This window comes from Scyliorhinus torazame, chromosome 1 (genome assembly GCF_047496885.1).
Source record: "Scyliorhinus torazame isolate Kashiwa2021f chromosome 1, sScyTor2.1, whole genome shotgun sequence".
Lineage (NCBI taxonomy): Eukaryota > Metazoa > Chordata > Chondrichthyes > Carcharhiniformes > Scyliorhinidae > Scyliorhinus > Scyliorhinus torazame.
Window position 1 is genome coordinate 345,866,262 of NC_092707.1, and position 13,404 is coordinate 345,879,665.

General features: G+C 44.4%; 1 protein-coding gene across 10 annotated transcripts in view; it reads right to left on the minus strand.

Annotated features, from left to right (window-relative positions):
• Positions 1–13,404, minus strand: part of LOC140425573 (transcriptional-regulating factor 1) — a 322,969-nt gene that overhangs the window by 95,679 nt on the left and 213,886 nt on the right. For all 10 annotated transcript variants that reach the window (XM_072510059.1, XM_072510041.1, XM_072510032.1 and 7 more), the window contains 2 exons: positions 5,232–5,278; positions 3,134–3,278 (listed from right to left, as the gene is read on the minus strand). In XM_072510059.1, the coding sequence (XP_072366160.1) occupies positions 3,134–3,278; positions 5,232–5,278 (192 nt within the window). The remainder of the gene's footprint in view (positions 1–3,133; positions 3,279–5,231; positions 5,279–13,404) is intronic.

The window sequence follows — 13,404 nt, forward strand, 5'->3', positions numbered from 1 at the left end:
AACTGGCCAACATTGAAATAGCTGCAAAAAGTGACGTCGCAGGTCTTGGCTTGAATGGAGATTTGATGAGGGAATTACCCTATCAATTCTGCCTGGAGACTACTACTGAAAGAGACCAGGATTGATCTTAGGCACATAATTTATGCGAAATACCTATTGTCTACGTACTGCATTTTTCTGTAGAAATAATTCTGCTTCATTGGGAGACTTTGCAGTAGTTTTGGTCACAAGTTATGTTTGCTACATTTCATGGAGCTTCTTGACTATATAAATAAGACGGTTTGCTGCAAGTTCTGCAGTAACTTCTCTCCTTCTGCAAATTCCTGGAGTCAAAATTCACTCAGTATTTTTATACAATGGTATGTTCAAGTGTGGCATTGGCATAGTGGGGACCCAGTACAAAGGTTTGGTTTGGGGTCCCCAAACATTTTACAAAACAATGATACTCAATATTGCCTTCTTAATCTAAAGTTAAATTCATATGTTTCATAATAATGAAAAGCATGCTTGCACCAAGTAATATAAAAATAGTGGACACAAAATGATCTGCTGTTACCATTGCACAAGTGTCCCTGCCCTGGATCCACTCAGAGCCCCAAGTAGTGCAAGAGGTTGCACGGTTTCAATGGATCCAAATATTATTTTAGTTTTAACCAACAATCATTAGACAGAGTTGGTGTGTGGTCAATTACAGAACAGATAGGGCTCAGGTTGATTGATTAGATCTACATCCCCATTTGAAGTGTCGACCATATCACCAATCTTTATTTACTGGATTATCAAAGAAAGCTTTGTTTAAATTAAACCAAAAATAATTTACCATAAGAACTCAGTAAATACTTATAATTTCAATAAACAATGACAGCAATATTTTCCTTTATTCATTCAAGGGATGTGGGCATCATTGGTTAGGCCAACACTTATTGTCCATCTCCAAATTACCCTTCCCAAGGTGGCGGTGAGCCACCTTCTTGAACTGCTGTAACCCAGTGGTACACCCACAGGGCTATTAAAGAAAGGCGTTTCAGAAGGGGGGATCCAGCAACAGCGAAGGAACATAGAGTTCCAAGTCAGGATGCTGTGTGGCTTAGAGGGAAACTTCCAGGTGGTGGTCTTCCCATGCATCTACTGTCCTTGTTCTTCTGGGTGGTTGAGGTTGCGAGGTTGGAAGGTGCTGTCCAAGGATCCTTGGTGAGTTGCTGCTGTGCATCTCCTAAATGGTACACACTACTGCCACTGTGCCTTGGTGGTGGAGGGAGTGAATGTTGAAGATGGTGGAAGGGTGCCAATCAAGCAGGCTGCTTTGTCCTGAAAGGTGTTGAGCTTTTAGAAAGAGTTGCTGGATCTGCACTTATAATAATAATCGCTTATTATTATCCAGTTGAGTGAAGAATATTGCATCACATTTCTGACTTGTGCCTTGTAGATGGTGGACAGGCTACGGGGAGTCAGGGTGGCGAGTTATTTTCCATAGAATTTCCAGCCTCTGACCAGTTCTTGTCGCCACGGCATTTATTTCATGAATGCCCCACCTTCTCAACCACTCCCCTCGCCTGACATGTGGTGACCATCAGGTTACATCACCACCAGCCAGCTCTCTCTCAAAAGGGGAGAAAAGCCTATGGTTCTCAGGGACGATGGCAACTTTAGATTCAATTATATGGTTGGTCCAGTCAGTTTCTGGTCAGGGGAACCGGAGGATATTGATAATATTCCCTCCTTTTTTCAACCTTAAGGCTGTTTTGCTGAATATTGCAATTTTACTTACAACGTCCTCAGTTAATATTCTTAATTTTGTGTGCTTATAACGGACTTTAATCATGCAGAAAGTAGTTTCACCTCTGGTCAGTTGAGTTTTCAATTTGGGCCATTTAGGGAATTCTCTCCTCTCACGATATTCTCTTTCCCCATTTCCATCACTTTATTGGAAATTCTCACATTCAGAGGAAGTTAAGGGCTGTGTTACAAGTTTATTATAACCACCAGGCAGTTGTATTGGAACTGTATCTCTCAGTTTCTGATGTAGGGCTTGTGACCTTACTTCCATCCCTGGCAGCTAATCACCTAAAATTTGTCCGCTTTTGCTTATAAATAAAGATGGATAAGATGATCGTTGGTTCAGACTTTGATCCAGTCCAAGTTAGCAAGTCTTAGTCGAACTCTAAAAGGGAACAACAAAGGGCAGCACGATGGCACAGTCGTTAGCGCTGCTGCCTCACAGGGCCAAGAACCCGGGTTCAATTCTGGCCTCGGGTGACTGTAGAGTTTGCACTTCCTCCCAATGTCTGCGTGGGTTACCTCCAGGTGTTCCGGTTTCCTCCCACGGTCCTAGATGTGCAAGTTAGGCGGATTGGCCACGCTAAATTGCACCTTAGTGTCCAAAAGACTGGGTGGGGTTACTGGGTTACAGGGATAGGGTAGAGGTGTGGGCCTAGGTCGGTGCAGACTCGATGGGCCGAATGGCCTCCTTCTGCACTGCAGAGATTCTACGAGATTCTCTGGGAATTGACTGGCAGTCCCAGGCTTCATAACTTAATTATTTAAATTGCTAGGTTTCCTACTCCTGGTTGCTCTCCAGTGTCTTCTGCAGACCGTTTAGGTATGCGGATATCCAGTGAAGCCAGAAAATGGTTCAGCCATAATAACAATAATAATCTTTATTAATGTCAAAAGTAGGCTTACATGAACACTGCAATAAAGTTAATGTGAAAATCCCCTAGTCTCCACCCTCCGGGTCTGTTCGGGTACACGGTGGGAGAATTCAGAACGTCCAATTCACCTAACAAGCACGTCTTTCAGGACTTGTGGAGCCCCCGGAGGAAGCCCACGCAGACATAGGGAGAACGTGCAGTGGCCCATGCCGGAATCGAACCCGAGTCCCTGGCGCAATGAAGCAACTGTGCTACCATATAATAGACCTCATTGCAGATTAATTAGATTCACCAAAGGCAAATCTAAATAAGTGAGAGAGAGAAACTTCAATTTCAATGTTAACAATGTGCTCATCCTTTATTTCTAAGAATTTCTTGAAATTGTAATGAAAATACTACAGCAGAGCAAGCAATTCCTTGCACATGTAAGGATCAGAAATATCCAATATACCTGGAGTGTTAACACACACATACTTACTGACCTGTTTGGGAGATGTCCTTTGACCACCGTGAGACCTCATGTGGCCATTAAGGGCAGGTAGGCTCTTGAATTCTTTGTGGCACATTGTACAAGTCAGCCTGTTCTTGACATCTGCCCTTTCCTGGAATGGAAGTCTACTTTGGCCACTGTTTGGAGACACAGCATCCATTAACAACTTTACCTGGCCATATGCAGTTACATTAAATAAATGCCAGTACCAAGTGCTACATAAATCTGATTTAATTTGGTTATTAACACTGAATTCCAATTTGGAACAAACCATGGTTTACCTTTTTGGTGCTAGTTAATTTCATGACCAAATAAGACAATTTCTTACATATTCAAACAGTACACATTTGAACTGTTTAATTGTTAAGGCCCTTGCTAGTGACATTTCACAGCAATGGAAGTAAAAGTGGTTAGTTACTTGCATCAGTAACTCTTTTTCTACAAAGACAGATCATCAGTACACACCACTTTGGGTTTTACCTATGTCTGTGTTGCTGATGAAAAGCTGTGTTAAAGAAAATACTTGCAAGTTGGATGGTAGAATTCAGCCCAGAAAACATTCCAACAAATGTTTGGTGTCACACCTTGCATGCAAATTACTTGCAGTAGAATGGCTCAAATTTCACATTTGTAACACACCCCGAGATAGGGGTGAAGCTGGTAGAACCTACCAAAATCATATGAAAAGCAACAAATTGAGTGTACACGATGAGGAAAACCTTTCAACATTTCCTGATTTTATCACTGCTGGGTAAAACAGTTACTGTTTACACGAATAACAAAACAAATTGTAATGTTTCTAAATAATTCATTAAATAGTTATGGCAGCGGCTTCAATTTATTTTGTTTGTACTGAAATCCAAATAATTGTTCAGATTAAAAAGTGGCAGCAACCTTTCGAACAACTGTATTATTCAAATTTGGGACAATGTTCAGAATATAAATCAGCATATTTTAATTAAGGTGGAGAAAGTTTAACAGAAACAACTTGTCTGGGAGAGTTGAGAGATGAAACGGGTACGGGTGCGAAATGCACACATTTGTAATAAGAGGTCATGGTAAAGTGGATTTGTAAGCTAACAGGTTTAAGAAATTTGCTTCAGGGGATACAGATCAGGACTTAACATTTCAGCTGTCGAATTTCAAAGGGGAGGACGGAAATTTTACAAGTTACAAACGTTTCACAAGCAAAGAGAAGGTTATTAAATTTTATTTGAACCAAAAGAGGAAGCAATTGGAAAACATGAAACAGGAAATATTTTTATATTTGGGAAAAGTTGAGTTCAAACAGGGCTGCAGAGGACAATGGAAACGAGGGGAAAAAGGATATTAAAGGAAAGATGTTGAGCTGAATTATGTTGGCTGTGTGATGATGGCCTTTGGGAACATGAAAATGGAGGGAGAATGGAGTACAATAAAAACATGCATCCCAAATTACATTAAGCGCAAATGCTACTTTATCACGCACCAAATTAGCATACTAAATTGACAAGTGTATGCTTATCTATTTAAATATATTACAATTGAATCAGGTTTAACATACAAGGAGCAAATTGGAAACCACGGCCCAAGGGTATAACAGGCAGTTTATCCAATCTAATAGCAGGACCTATAAAATCCTTTTATAGTGAATCAATTTCTTAATCCTAGATCCAAAGCACCTATAAAATCGCAGCATGAAAATGAGTTCAGAAATGAAAACCAAAGCCACCAATACAGCAGGAGGCCACGGAAGAATACAAATTGAATCTGGGACAAGGCAGTGTTGAGAAGTGTTATGGCTTTTGAGGCAGATTTCATGAAGCAAAATTTCATGAAACTAAGGAAGTGAAAAAACAAGTAAACCATAGAAATGAATGATGATGCCTCGGTTTTAAAGATAAACAGGCTTCCCCCCTTTTTCTTATACTTTATATGCAATGAGATGTTCAATTTTCTTTTTGATTTGACATATTTTATCTGACACTACTTTAACTGATATGCCAAACCCAAGTTCCAGAATTCCATGCATTTCAAAAACTAGAGTTTGCCATTGCTTTACCAATGTGACTCGCTGACCATCGACATATTGGAATAAAATGCATCAGTACCTGAGTTCAACAGTAGGTTCCCCTGGCTTGATGTCAATCAGAGAAATCTGGAAGAGAAATATACAACAAATATTTCCAATACTCAGTTTCAGTATATTATCCAAACAATGCAATGTCCTCAGCTTTGGACAATAAAATGAGTATTACAATAAATATACTGGCCCGAACCTACTGAGGAGCAGCAATCATTGGCTGATTGCAGCTCCGCTCTGCAGTTTTGACCGAGTCTTCCTGATCCTGGCTTCTTCAAAAATGCAGAGCAGTCTCCCGTGGAACTGCTTCCTCAGAGCGCTGGATCGTCAAGGGTGATTGGGAGGGTGGGGTGGGTTAGTGGGTTGGGCTGGGAGGAGCTGTCAGGTGTGGTTTGGGGTGGGGATGAGAAAAGACGTGGGTCGAGGGTGAAAGTAGGGCATCAGTTGTATTGTTAATCAGGAGTTAGACCAGTACCTTTCTGTCTAACATTTCCTGGGTAACTATCCAATTAAGTTGGAACTGTTCTAAGTCTCTGATTCAGAGACTTTGACGGGAGGCTCCTCGGGGGCAGGGGAATTATCCAGCAGAATTTAAACTTTGCAGGAAATTCTCAAGGAGTCAGTGTGTCAGAGTGTGTTACTGCAGGGCCCTGAAGTGCATCTTGGGGGTCAGACCCGGTCTCTTCAGCGATTGAAGATCTGGGCCATTAATTTACCAAAAAGGGAACAAATACTCCACAAGTTTATTACGTGTACTTTATCAATCCCTTTTAGTATTTTGTATATCTTGATCTGATCCCCTTTCATTCTTCTAAACTCCAGCGAATGCAAGCTTAAACTGTTTAATCTCTCCTCATACATCAGCCCTTTCATCCCCGGACCAAGTCATGTTGCAGCTTTATATAACCTTAGTTAGGCTGCATTTGGAGTATAGTGTTCAATTCTGGTCGCCACACTACCAGAAGGATGTGGAGGCTTTGGAGAGGGTACAGAAAAGATTTACCAGGATGGTGCCTGGTATGGAGGGCATTAGCTACGAGGAGAGGTTCGAGAAACTGGATTTGTTCTCACTAGAACAACGGAGGTTGAGGGGCGCACTGATAGAAGTTTACATGATTTTGAGGGCATGGACAGAGTGGATAGTCAGAAGCTTTTTCCCAGAGTGGAAGAGTCAACTACAAGGGGGCATAGGTTTAAGGTGCAAGGGGCAAAGTTTAAAGGAGATGTACGAGGCAAGTTTTTTTTTTAATATAGAGGGTGGTGGGAGCCTGGAACTCGCTGCCGGAGATGATGTTAGAAGCAGGTATGATGGTGACTTTTAAGGGCCATCTTGACAAATACATGAATAGGATGGGAATAGAGGGATATGGTCCCCGGAAGGAGGGGGGTTTTAGTTCAGAGGGGCAGCATTGTGAGTGCAGGTTTGGAGGGCCAAAGGCCTGTTTCTCGCTCTCTCTCTCCCTTACTGAACTGAAAGAACTGCTCTATTGTTCTGAAAGCAATGAGTGCCCAGCACATCCTTTGCTATGAACTTGGAATGATGCAAAGTCCGCAGGGAAGATAGACAACCTTGCCAGAGAAAACCATCTTCAGCATGGAAGGAAATATCAAAACGAAAGGTGGACTTGAGAGACACCAACCTGAAATCATCCCAGTGCATCAAAATCTTTATCCTTATATTTTATTGCTATCTTCTTTACCTTTCCTCCACCCTTCGGTATTAGATAGCCAGTTACATGTTCTGTCCGTTTAATTATAATACTGTGCACTTACAGAATAAAAGGTTACTTGTGCTGAAGTTACAAACCTGGTGACTGTAGTTTATTGGGCTCAGCTAAGGACCTCGGGTACTTTAAATAAAATCTAATTTTACCTGTGTTGCGACTCCGGGTCAAGTGGGGCTGGAATTGGCTGCACACTAGCCCAGTGTTGTGAAAATCTGTATATGAACAGTGCAACTTTGGTTGTTGACGGTCAGGCAAATGTTTAAGAGAGATAGAAATATAGATCCAAATATAGATATGTGTACTGAGACAGGTAAATGTACAGATATATAGGGCGGGATTCAGCCACCGTGTTGCGCCCGGCTCGGGTGAATCCTGCGAGAGCTCCAAATCTGGCTCCGCACCGGGCCGAACACGAACCATCCAACTTAGGGCGCCCAGCACAATCTGGATCCCACCCAATACCAGGACACTGCATCACCCGCTGCCCGGGAGTCGTCAACCAGGCCTGCGAGACTTCAACCGAGTGCCATTTAGCACTGGTTTCTGCATATGTGGACCAGGCCTAATGGCACCTCGGGGGTGGGGTCTCCCAGACCATTAGTGGTCAGGGACAGGGCAAGTGCCAGCTTGTTACCCTGGCAGGACCACCCAGGCACCCCATTAATGCCATGCTGGCACTGCCAAGGAGCTCAGGTGGTACTGAGGGTGCCAGGCTGGCAGTGCCAAGGTGCCTGGGTGTCAGATTGGCACTGCCAGAAGCCGTGCCCGGGCTGGGGGCCTTGCCCATAAGGGCGGGGGGTTTCATCGGGCCAAGAAAACGATGGGGAAGAGTCCTGAACACAGGCAGAGTGGGGGGCTTTAGAGATCAGGGCTGCGGTTCAAAATGGTGCCCCAATCTGTGAGGAGCTGGTCCTTGCCAGTTCAGGAAAGGAGCATGGCCTCAATAGGGAGAAACTCCCTGATGCAAAGTGCCAGTGAATAGAGGGACGAAACTCGGTGCAGTAGCTGCCGAGAAACACCCCGCCAAATGCACCAAAAGTGGACTTCGATTTATTTCCGCTGAATTGCGTCGAAATGAATTGAAATATCTGCACAGAAATAAATATATAATCAAAATATGTAAAAGTATCATACAAAAACATCACGTATTTCATCATCTGCAGTAGTGTATAAACAAAAAACCTCTCGATTTTGAGAGTTAGTGAAGCGGCGGAATCTCCAGCCTTGCGCTGATAAGTGACAAGTAACATTCGTGCCATACAAATGCCAGGCAATAACCATTTCCAACAAGAGGGATTCTAACCATCATCCCTTGACACTCAATTGCATTACAATCACTAAATCCAGCACTATTAGCATCATAGGGGTTACCATTGATGAGAAACTGAACTGGACGAGCTACATAAATACTGTGGCTACAAGAACATGTCAGAGGCTGGGAATCCTCAGGTGTGTAACTCACTTCCTGATTCCCCAGACACCATCCACCATCTGCGAGGCAAAAGTCAGGATTGTAATGGAATACTCTCCACTTGCCCGGATAAGGCTCCAACAACACTCGAGCAGCTCAGCACCAGCCAGGTCAAAGCAGCTCACTAGATTGGCATCCCATCCATCATCTGAAAAGCTCACTCTCTCCACTACCCACGCACAATTACAACAGTGTGCACCATCTACAAGGTGCACTGCAGAACTCATCCTGGCACCTTGGATAGCACCTTTTAAACCTGCAACCTCTACCACCGAGAAGAAGGGCAGCAGATGCATGGGAAGAAATTCCCTCCCAAGCCACACACCAGCCTGACTGGGAAATATATTGCCATTCCTTCACCATAGCGGAGTCGCCAACTACTCGAGCGCATTTAGGGAGGAGCAACAAATGCTGCCCGTCGATGCCCACTCCTGTGAAATATTTTTTTAAAAATCACCACCAACCACAATCTGGCAATGTACCCGATGGTGAAGTTCCAGGTTTCAACCTTCCGCAGAAAATCTGCACAACCCGGGATGGCATCGTGAGGCAGTGGTTCGCACTGCCCTCCCAGGGCACCTGGTCACTGTCCGTGTGGAGTTTGCACATTCTCCCTTATGAACAAAAACATCTGATGCAACACAAATTTCTCTATTTCTAGCACCAATTCATGAAAGAAAACACCTCTTGTAGCTCCTTCCAGCCTAAAATGTAGGGCATTGTTCCGATCTCCAAGTGAATAGTGGAATGCAGGAGAAAAACAGAAAAGGATTTCAATACAGCTAAATGTTTACAGACACAAAACTAGATTTGATAACTTTGAGGTTTTTTTTTTTAAAAATGCTTCAGTTCAAGGATGAGAACACAAAAATACCACAGCCTATCCTGGATCAGTTTGCAGCTATGAAATGTATCGATAGAAACAGTGATACATAATTTTTTCAAGATAATTCCTTCATCCTGGATGGGCCAAGAGGATATAGTAAAGTGGTTTAGGAAAAGATAGAGGAGGTGAGGATAGAGAATATGGGCAGCACAGTGGTTAGCACTGCTGCATAACAGCGCCATGGGCCCACCCAGGTTCAATTCCAGCCTTGCGTGACTGTCGAATTTGTACATTCTCCCCATGTCTGCATGGGTTTCCTCCCAGAATCCAAAGATGTGCAAGGTCAGGTGGATTGGCCATGCTGAATTGCCCCTTAGTGTCCCACGATATGCAGGCCAGGCGGGGTTATGGGAATGGGTGGGGGAAATGGGCCTAGATGGGGTGCTCTTTTGGAGGGTTGGTGCAGATTTGATGGGCTGAATAGCCTCCTTCAGCTCTGTTGGGATTCTATGAAAGTGGAATGAAGGATGTGCGCAGGGTCTGAGAATACCAACTCAAATGATTTGTTAATTTCTCAATGGTTTGGGGGAAAAAAATGTTCATTTGAAATTTTAATTCTTTTGGATAAATCACAGAATGTGGGCAAGGGCCTGTAACGAGAAATACATCTCTAATCATCAGTAAGGGAGGTAACATAGGCTCCAGTTCTGGGGAAAAGTGTTCCACAGAGCAATCAAATTCTCTGCATAATTGCTTTCCACTGGCCAGTGTTAAATTATTACAAACACAATAAATGTCAAAACACACCATCTATCACATTGCCACGGCTTTTGTTTCATCAAGGAAAAAATGGAGGAAAAGCAAGTGCATGTCTGCCAGTTCAAGGTCACAATAGCATTTAAATTGCAACAATGAATAGTTACATCCATTTCAGAAAATGGCTTTGAAAAAAAAGATCATCTTGTAGGTGAAATGTTATGCTCCAGTTGTTGAATTATTAGTGCCAGGCAGTAATACAATTTATTTAAAATCAGAAGCCAGATTAACCTAGAACAAAGATCCAACCTTCCCAGAGTAACAAAGAATGTTTAATTTGGGGCTGGTTTAGCACAGTTGGCTAAACAGCTGGCTTGTAATGCAGAACAATGCCAGCAGGGCGGGTTCAGTTCCCGTACCGGCCTCCCCGAACTGGCGCCGGGATGTGGCGACTAGGGGCTTTTCACAGTAACTTTATTGAAGCCTACTTGTGACAATAAGCGATTATCATTATTATTAACCCCTCAATTTGTGGGTTTGGTTCTGAATGTTCTTTCTCCTGCAACTTAAAATACAGAAATTAATTGTTCAGAGAGTAAATTCAGCTGACCGGGAATGCTGATGCTAACTGGTTTTGATAACCAGCAAGAATAACATGTCAAAAGTCTTAGCGACTGGATAGCATTTCCCAGAACAAATGATTGCTCAACTATGAAACCTCAATCCACCTTCACATTCAGGTGACATGAGTTAGTGTAATAATTGCAAAGTCCCTCTTTCTGCTTAGTATAGACCAACTGAATGCTGAATTCTAAATTTCAACATGCAACTTTGCACTCAACATTAAAAAGTTAATGGAAAGATCCATTCAGCCTTCTCATTTCCTCCAGTTTGTCCTGTTGCTTGTGCCACCTGTTTCTTAATTACAGCTTGTGAATATCTGCTGCAGACAAAACATACCCTGTAGATTTTACAGCCGATCACATTTTAGTTCAAGTATATAGCTGCTTCAGGCGCCCTGCACAACAACGATTGCGTAAGCTGTTTCTCCACACTGCACCGCCCTCACCGACCCCAAACTGTTAAGCAGCTCTTGTACAGCAATGCCTCCCCCTCAGTTTAGCAGCTCTCGTACAGCAACGCCCCACCCTCACAGTTTAGCAGCTCTCGTACAGCAACGTGCCCCCCCCCCCTCCCATCATAGTTTAGCAGCTTGTCATGTTATTCACCCTGGGGTAACACAGGCTGCAACTGGATGCAGTTGTACTAGAAAGTAGACACCAAACTTGGACGTCAGTTCAATAAGTTTTATTGAACTTCTGGAGCAGTGCTGTGAGTTGACACTCTACTAATCCAAGTGTGTTAACTATAACTAACTAGACCAGACTAGCTCTGAGCCAGGTGTAGAAGATGCTAACTGATATATACACCCCGACTGTCACTACAGTTGTCACTAGTGGAAAGAGGCAGAGTGCTGATGCCTCATGTGTTAAAACATGAGTGGGAAACCCCCCTCTGGTGTTCTGCCTGGTTATTGGTTGTGTTCTGTCTTGTGTGTTGATTGGCTGTACTGGGTGTCTGTCACTGCCTGTCTGTATCTCATTTTGTGCATGAGTGCACATCATGACATTCCCCTTTTTTAAAAAAAATTTGTCGGTTGCTTAGAGCATATGCGACTGAATGTACATGTACAACTATTTACATTAAATGGCGAGTGAATGAATATGTACATGAAAGGTGTCTAGAGTGCAGATAGAGAACAATATTTACGAGATAAATGTCTAAGTCCAATCTTTGGGGCTGGCGTCGGATCCTTGTCGACCGCCTGAGAGGTGGAGGTGGGGACGACGGCGCCTTGACAGGCGGGATTGCTGCCAGATTGGTGGCCTCGTGGTGCGAGGTGTCCGGAGGAGGCATAACAACATCTGGAAAGGTGAGATTTGGTGGTGGGCAGGCAAGTTTGCGTAGTGCCCTTCTGTCGCGCCTGACAATGGAGCCATCAGCCATACGAACCACAAACGATCTGGGAGCAGCCTGTCGAACAACAACAGCTGGGGCTGACCAGCCTCCACCAGGCAACGTGATGTGAACAGCAACTTCCGGAGAGAGCACAGGCAAATCGGTAGCACGATCATCGTACGTCAGCTTTTGCCAGTTCCTGAGTTGCTGCACCTTTTGTAGAACTGGGAGGTGATTCAGGTCTGGTAAGTGTATGGCCGGAACAGTCGTCCGCAGGTCTCTATTCATGAGGAGTTGTGCCGGAGACATGCCGGTGGACAGAGGGGTTGCCCTGTACGCCAACAGCGCAAGGTTGAAGTCGGAAGCAGAGTCCGCAGCCTTGCAGAGCAGTTGCTTCACTATATGGACCGCTTTCTCGACCTTCCCGTTGGACTGCGGGTAGTGTGGGCTTGAGGTAATGTGTTTGAATTGGTACGACTTGGCGAAATTGGACCACTCTTGGCTGTGGAAGCAGGGACCTTTGTCACTCATGACAGTGAGTGGAATACCATGCCTGCAAATGTCTCCTTGCAGGCCTTGATGACTGTCCTTGATGTGAGGTCTGACAGCTTCACAACTTCCGCAACTTGAGAAGTAATCTATGATGAGCACATAGTCACACCCATTGGCGTGAAAAAGGTCGATTCCCACCTTGGACCACAGAGAGGTCACAAACTCGTGTTGCTGGAGCAGGCTGGAAACGCTGGCAGGTCGCACAATCGAGGAACATGTTGGATGTGTCCTGATTGATTCCAGGCCAATAGACAGCCTGCCGGGCCCTGCGCCTACACTTTTCGATGCCTAGGTGTCCCTCGTGGATTTGTTTGAGCACTAAGCTCTGAAGGCTGCGAGGAACAATACGATCTAGCTTGAGGAGGGTCTCCTTGACAACTGTCAGGTCGTCCTTGACATTTAAGAACTGAGGGCATTGCCCTTTTTGCCAACCATTTGCGAGGTGGTGCATTACAGCTGCAGAAGAGGGTCCTTGGCAGTTTCTTCTCGAACGTTGATCATTCTTTCATCTGAGGCCGGGAGGTTGCTGGCACACTGCTGCACCTGTGCCTCAATCTGGCGGATGAAGTCAACCTGTTCACAGGGCGAGGTGATGGAGCGTGACAGGGCATCCGCAATTATTAGCTCCTTGCCTGGTGTGTATACTAACTCAAAATCGTACCTGCGGAGTCGAAGGAGAATGCGCTGAAGCCTGGGCGTCATGTCATTCAAGTCCTTATGAATGATATGGACCAAGGGTCTGTGGTCAGTCTCCACTGTGAAGGTTGGTAGACCGTAGACGTAGTCATGGAACTTTACAATGCCGGTTAGGAGGCCCAGGCTCTCTTTTTCTATCTGGGCATACCTCTGTTCAGTAGGAGTCATGGCCCTTGACACACAAGCCACTGGAGCCCAGGACGAGGAGTCATCC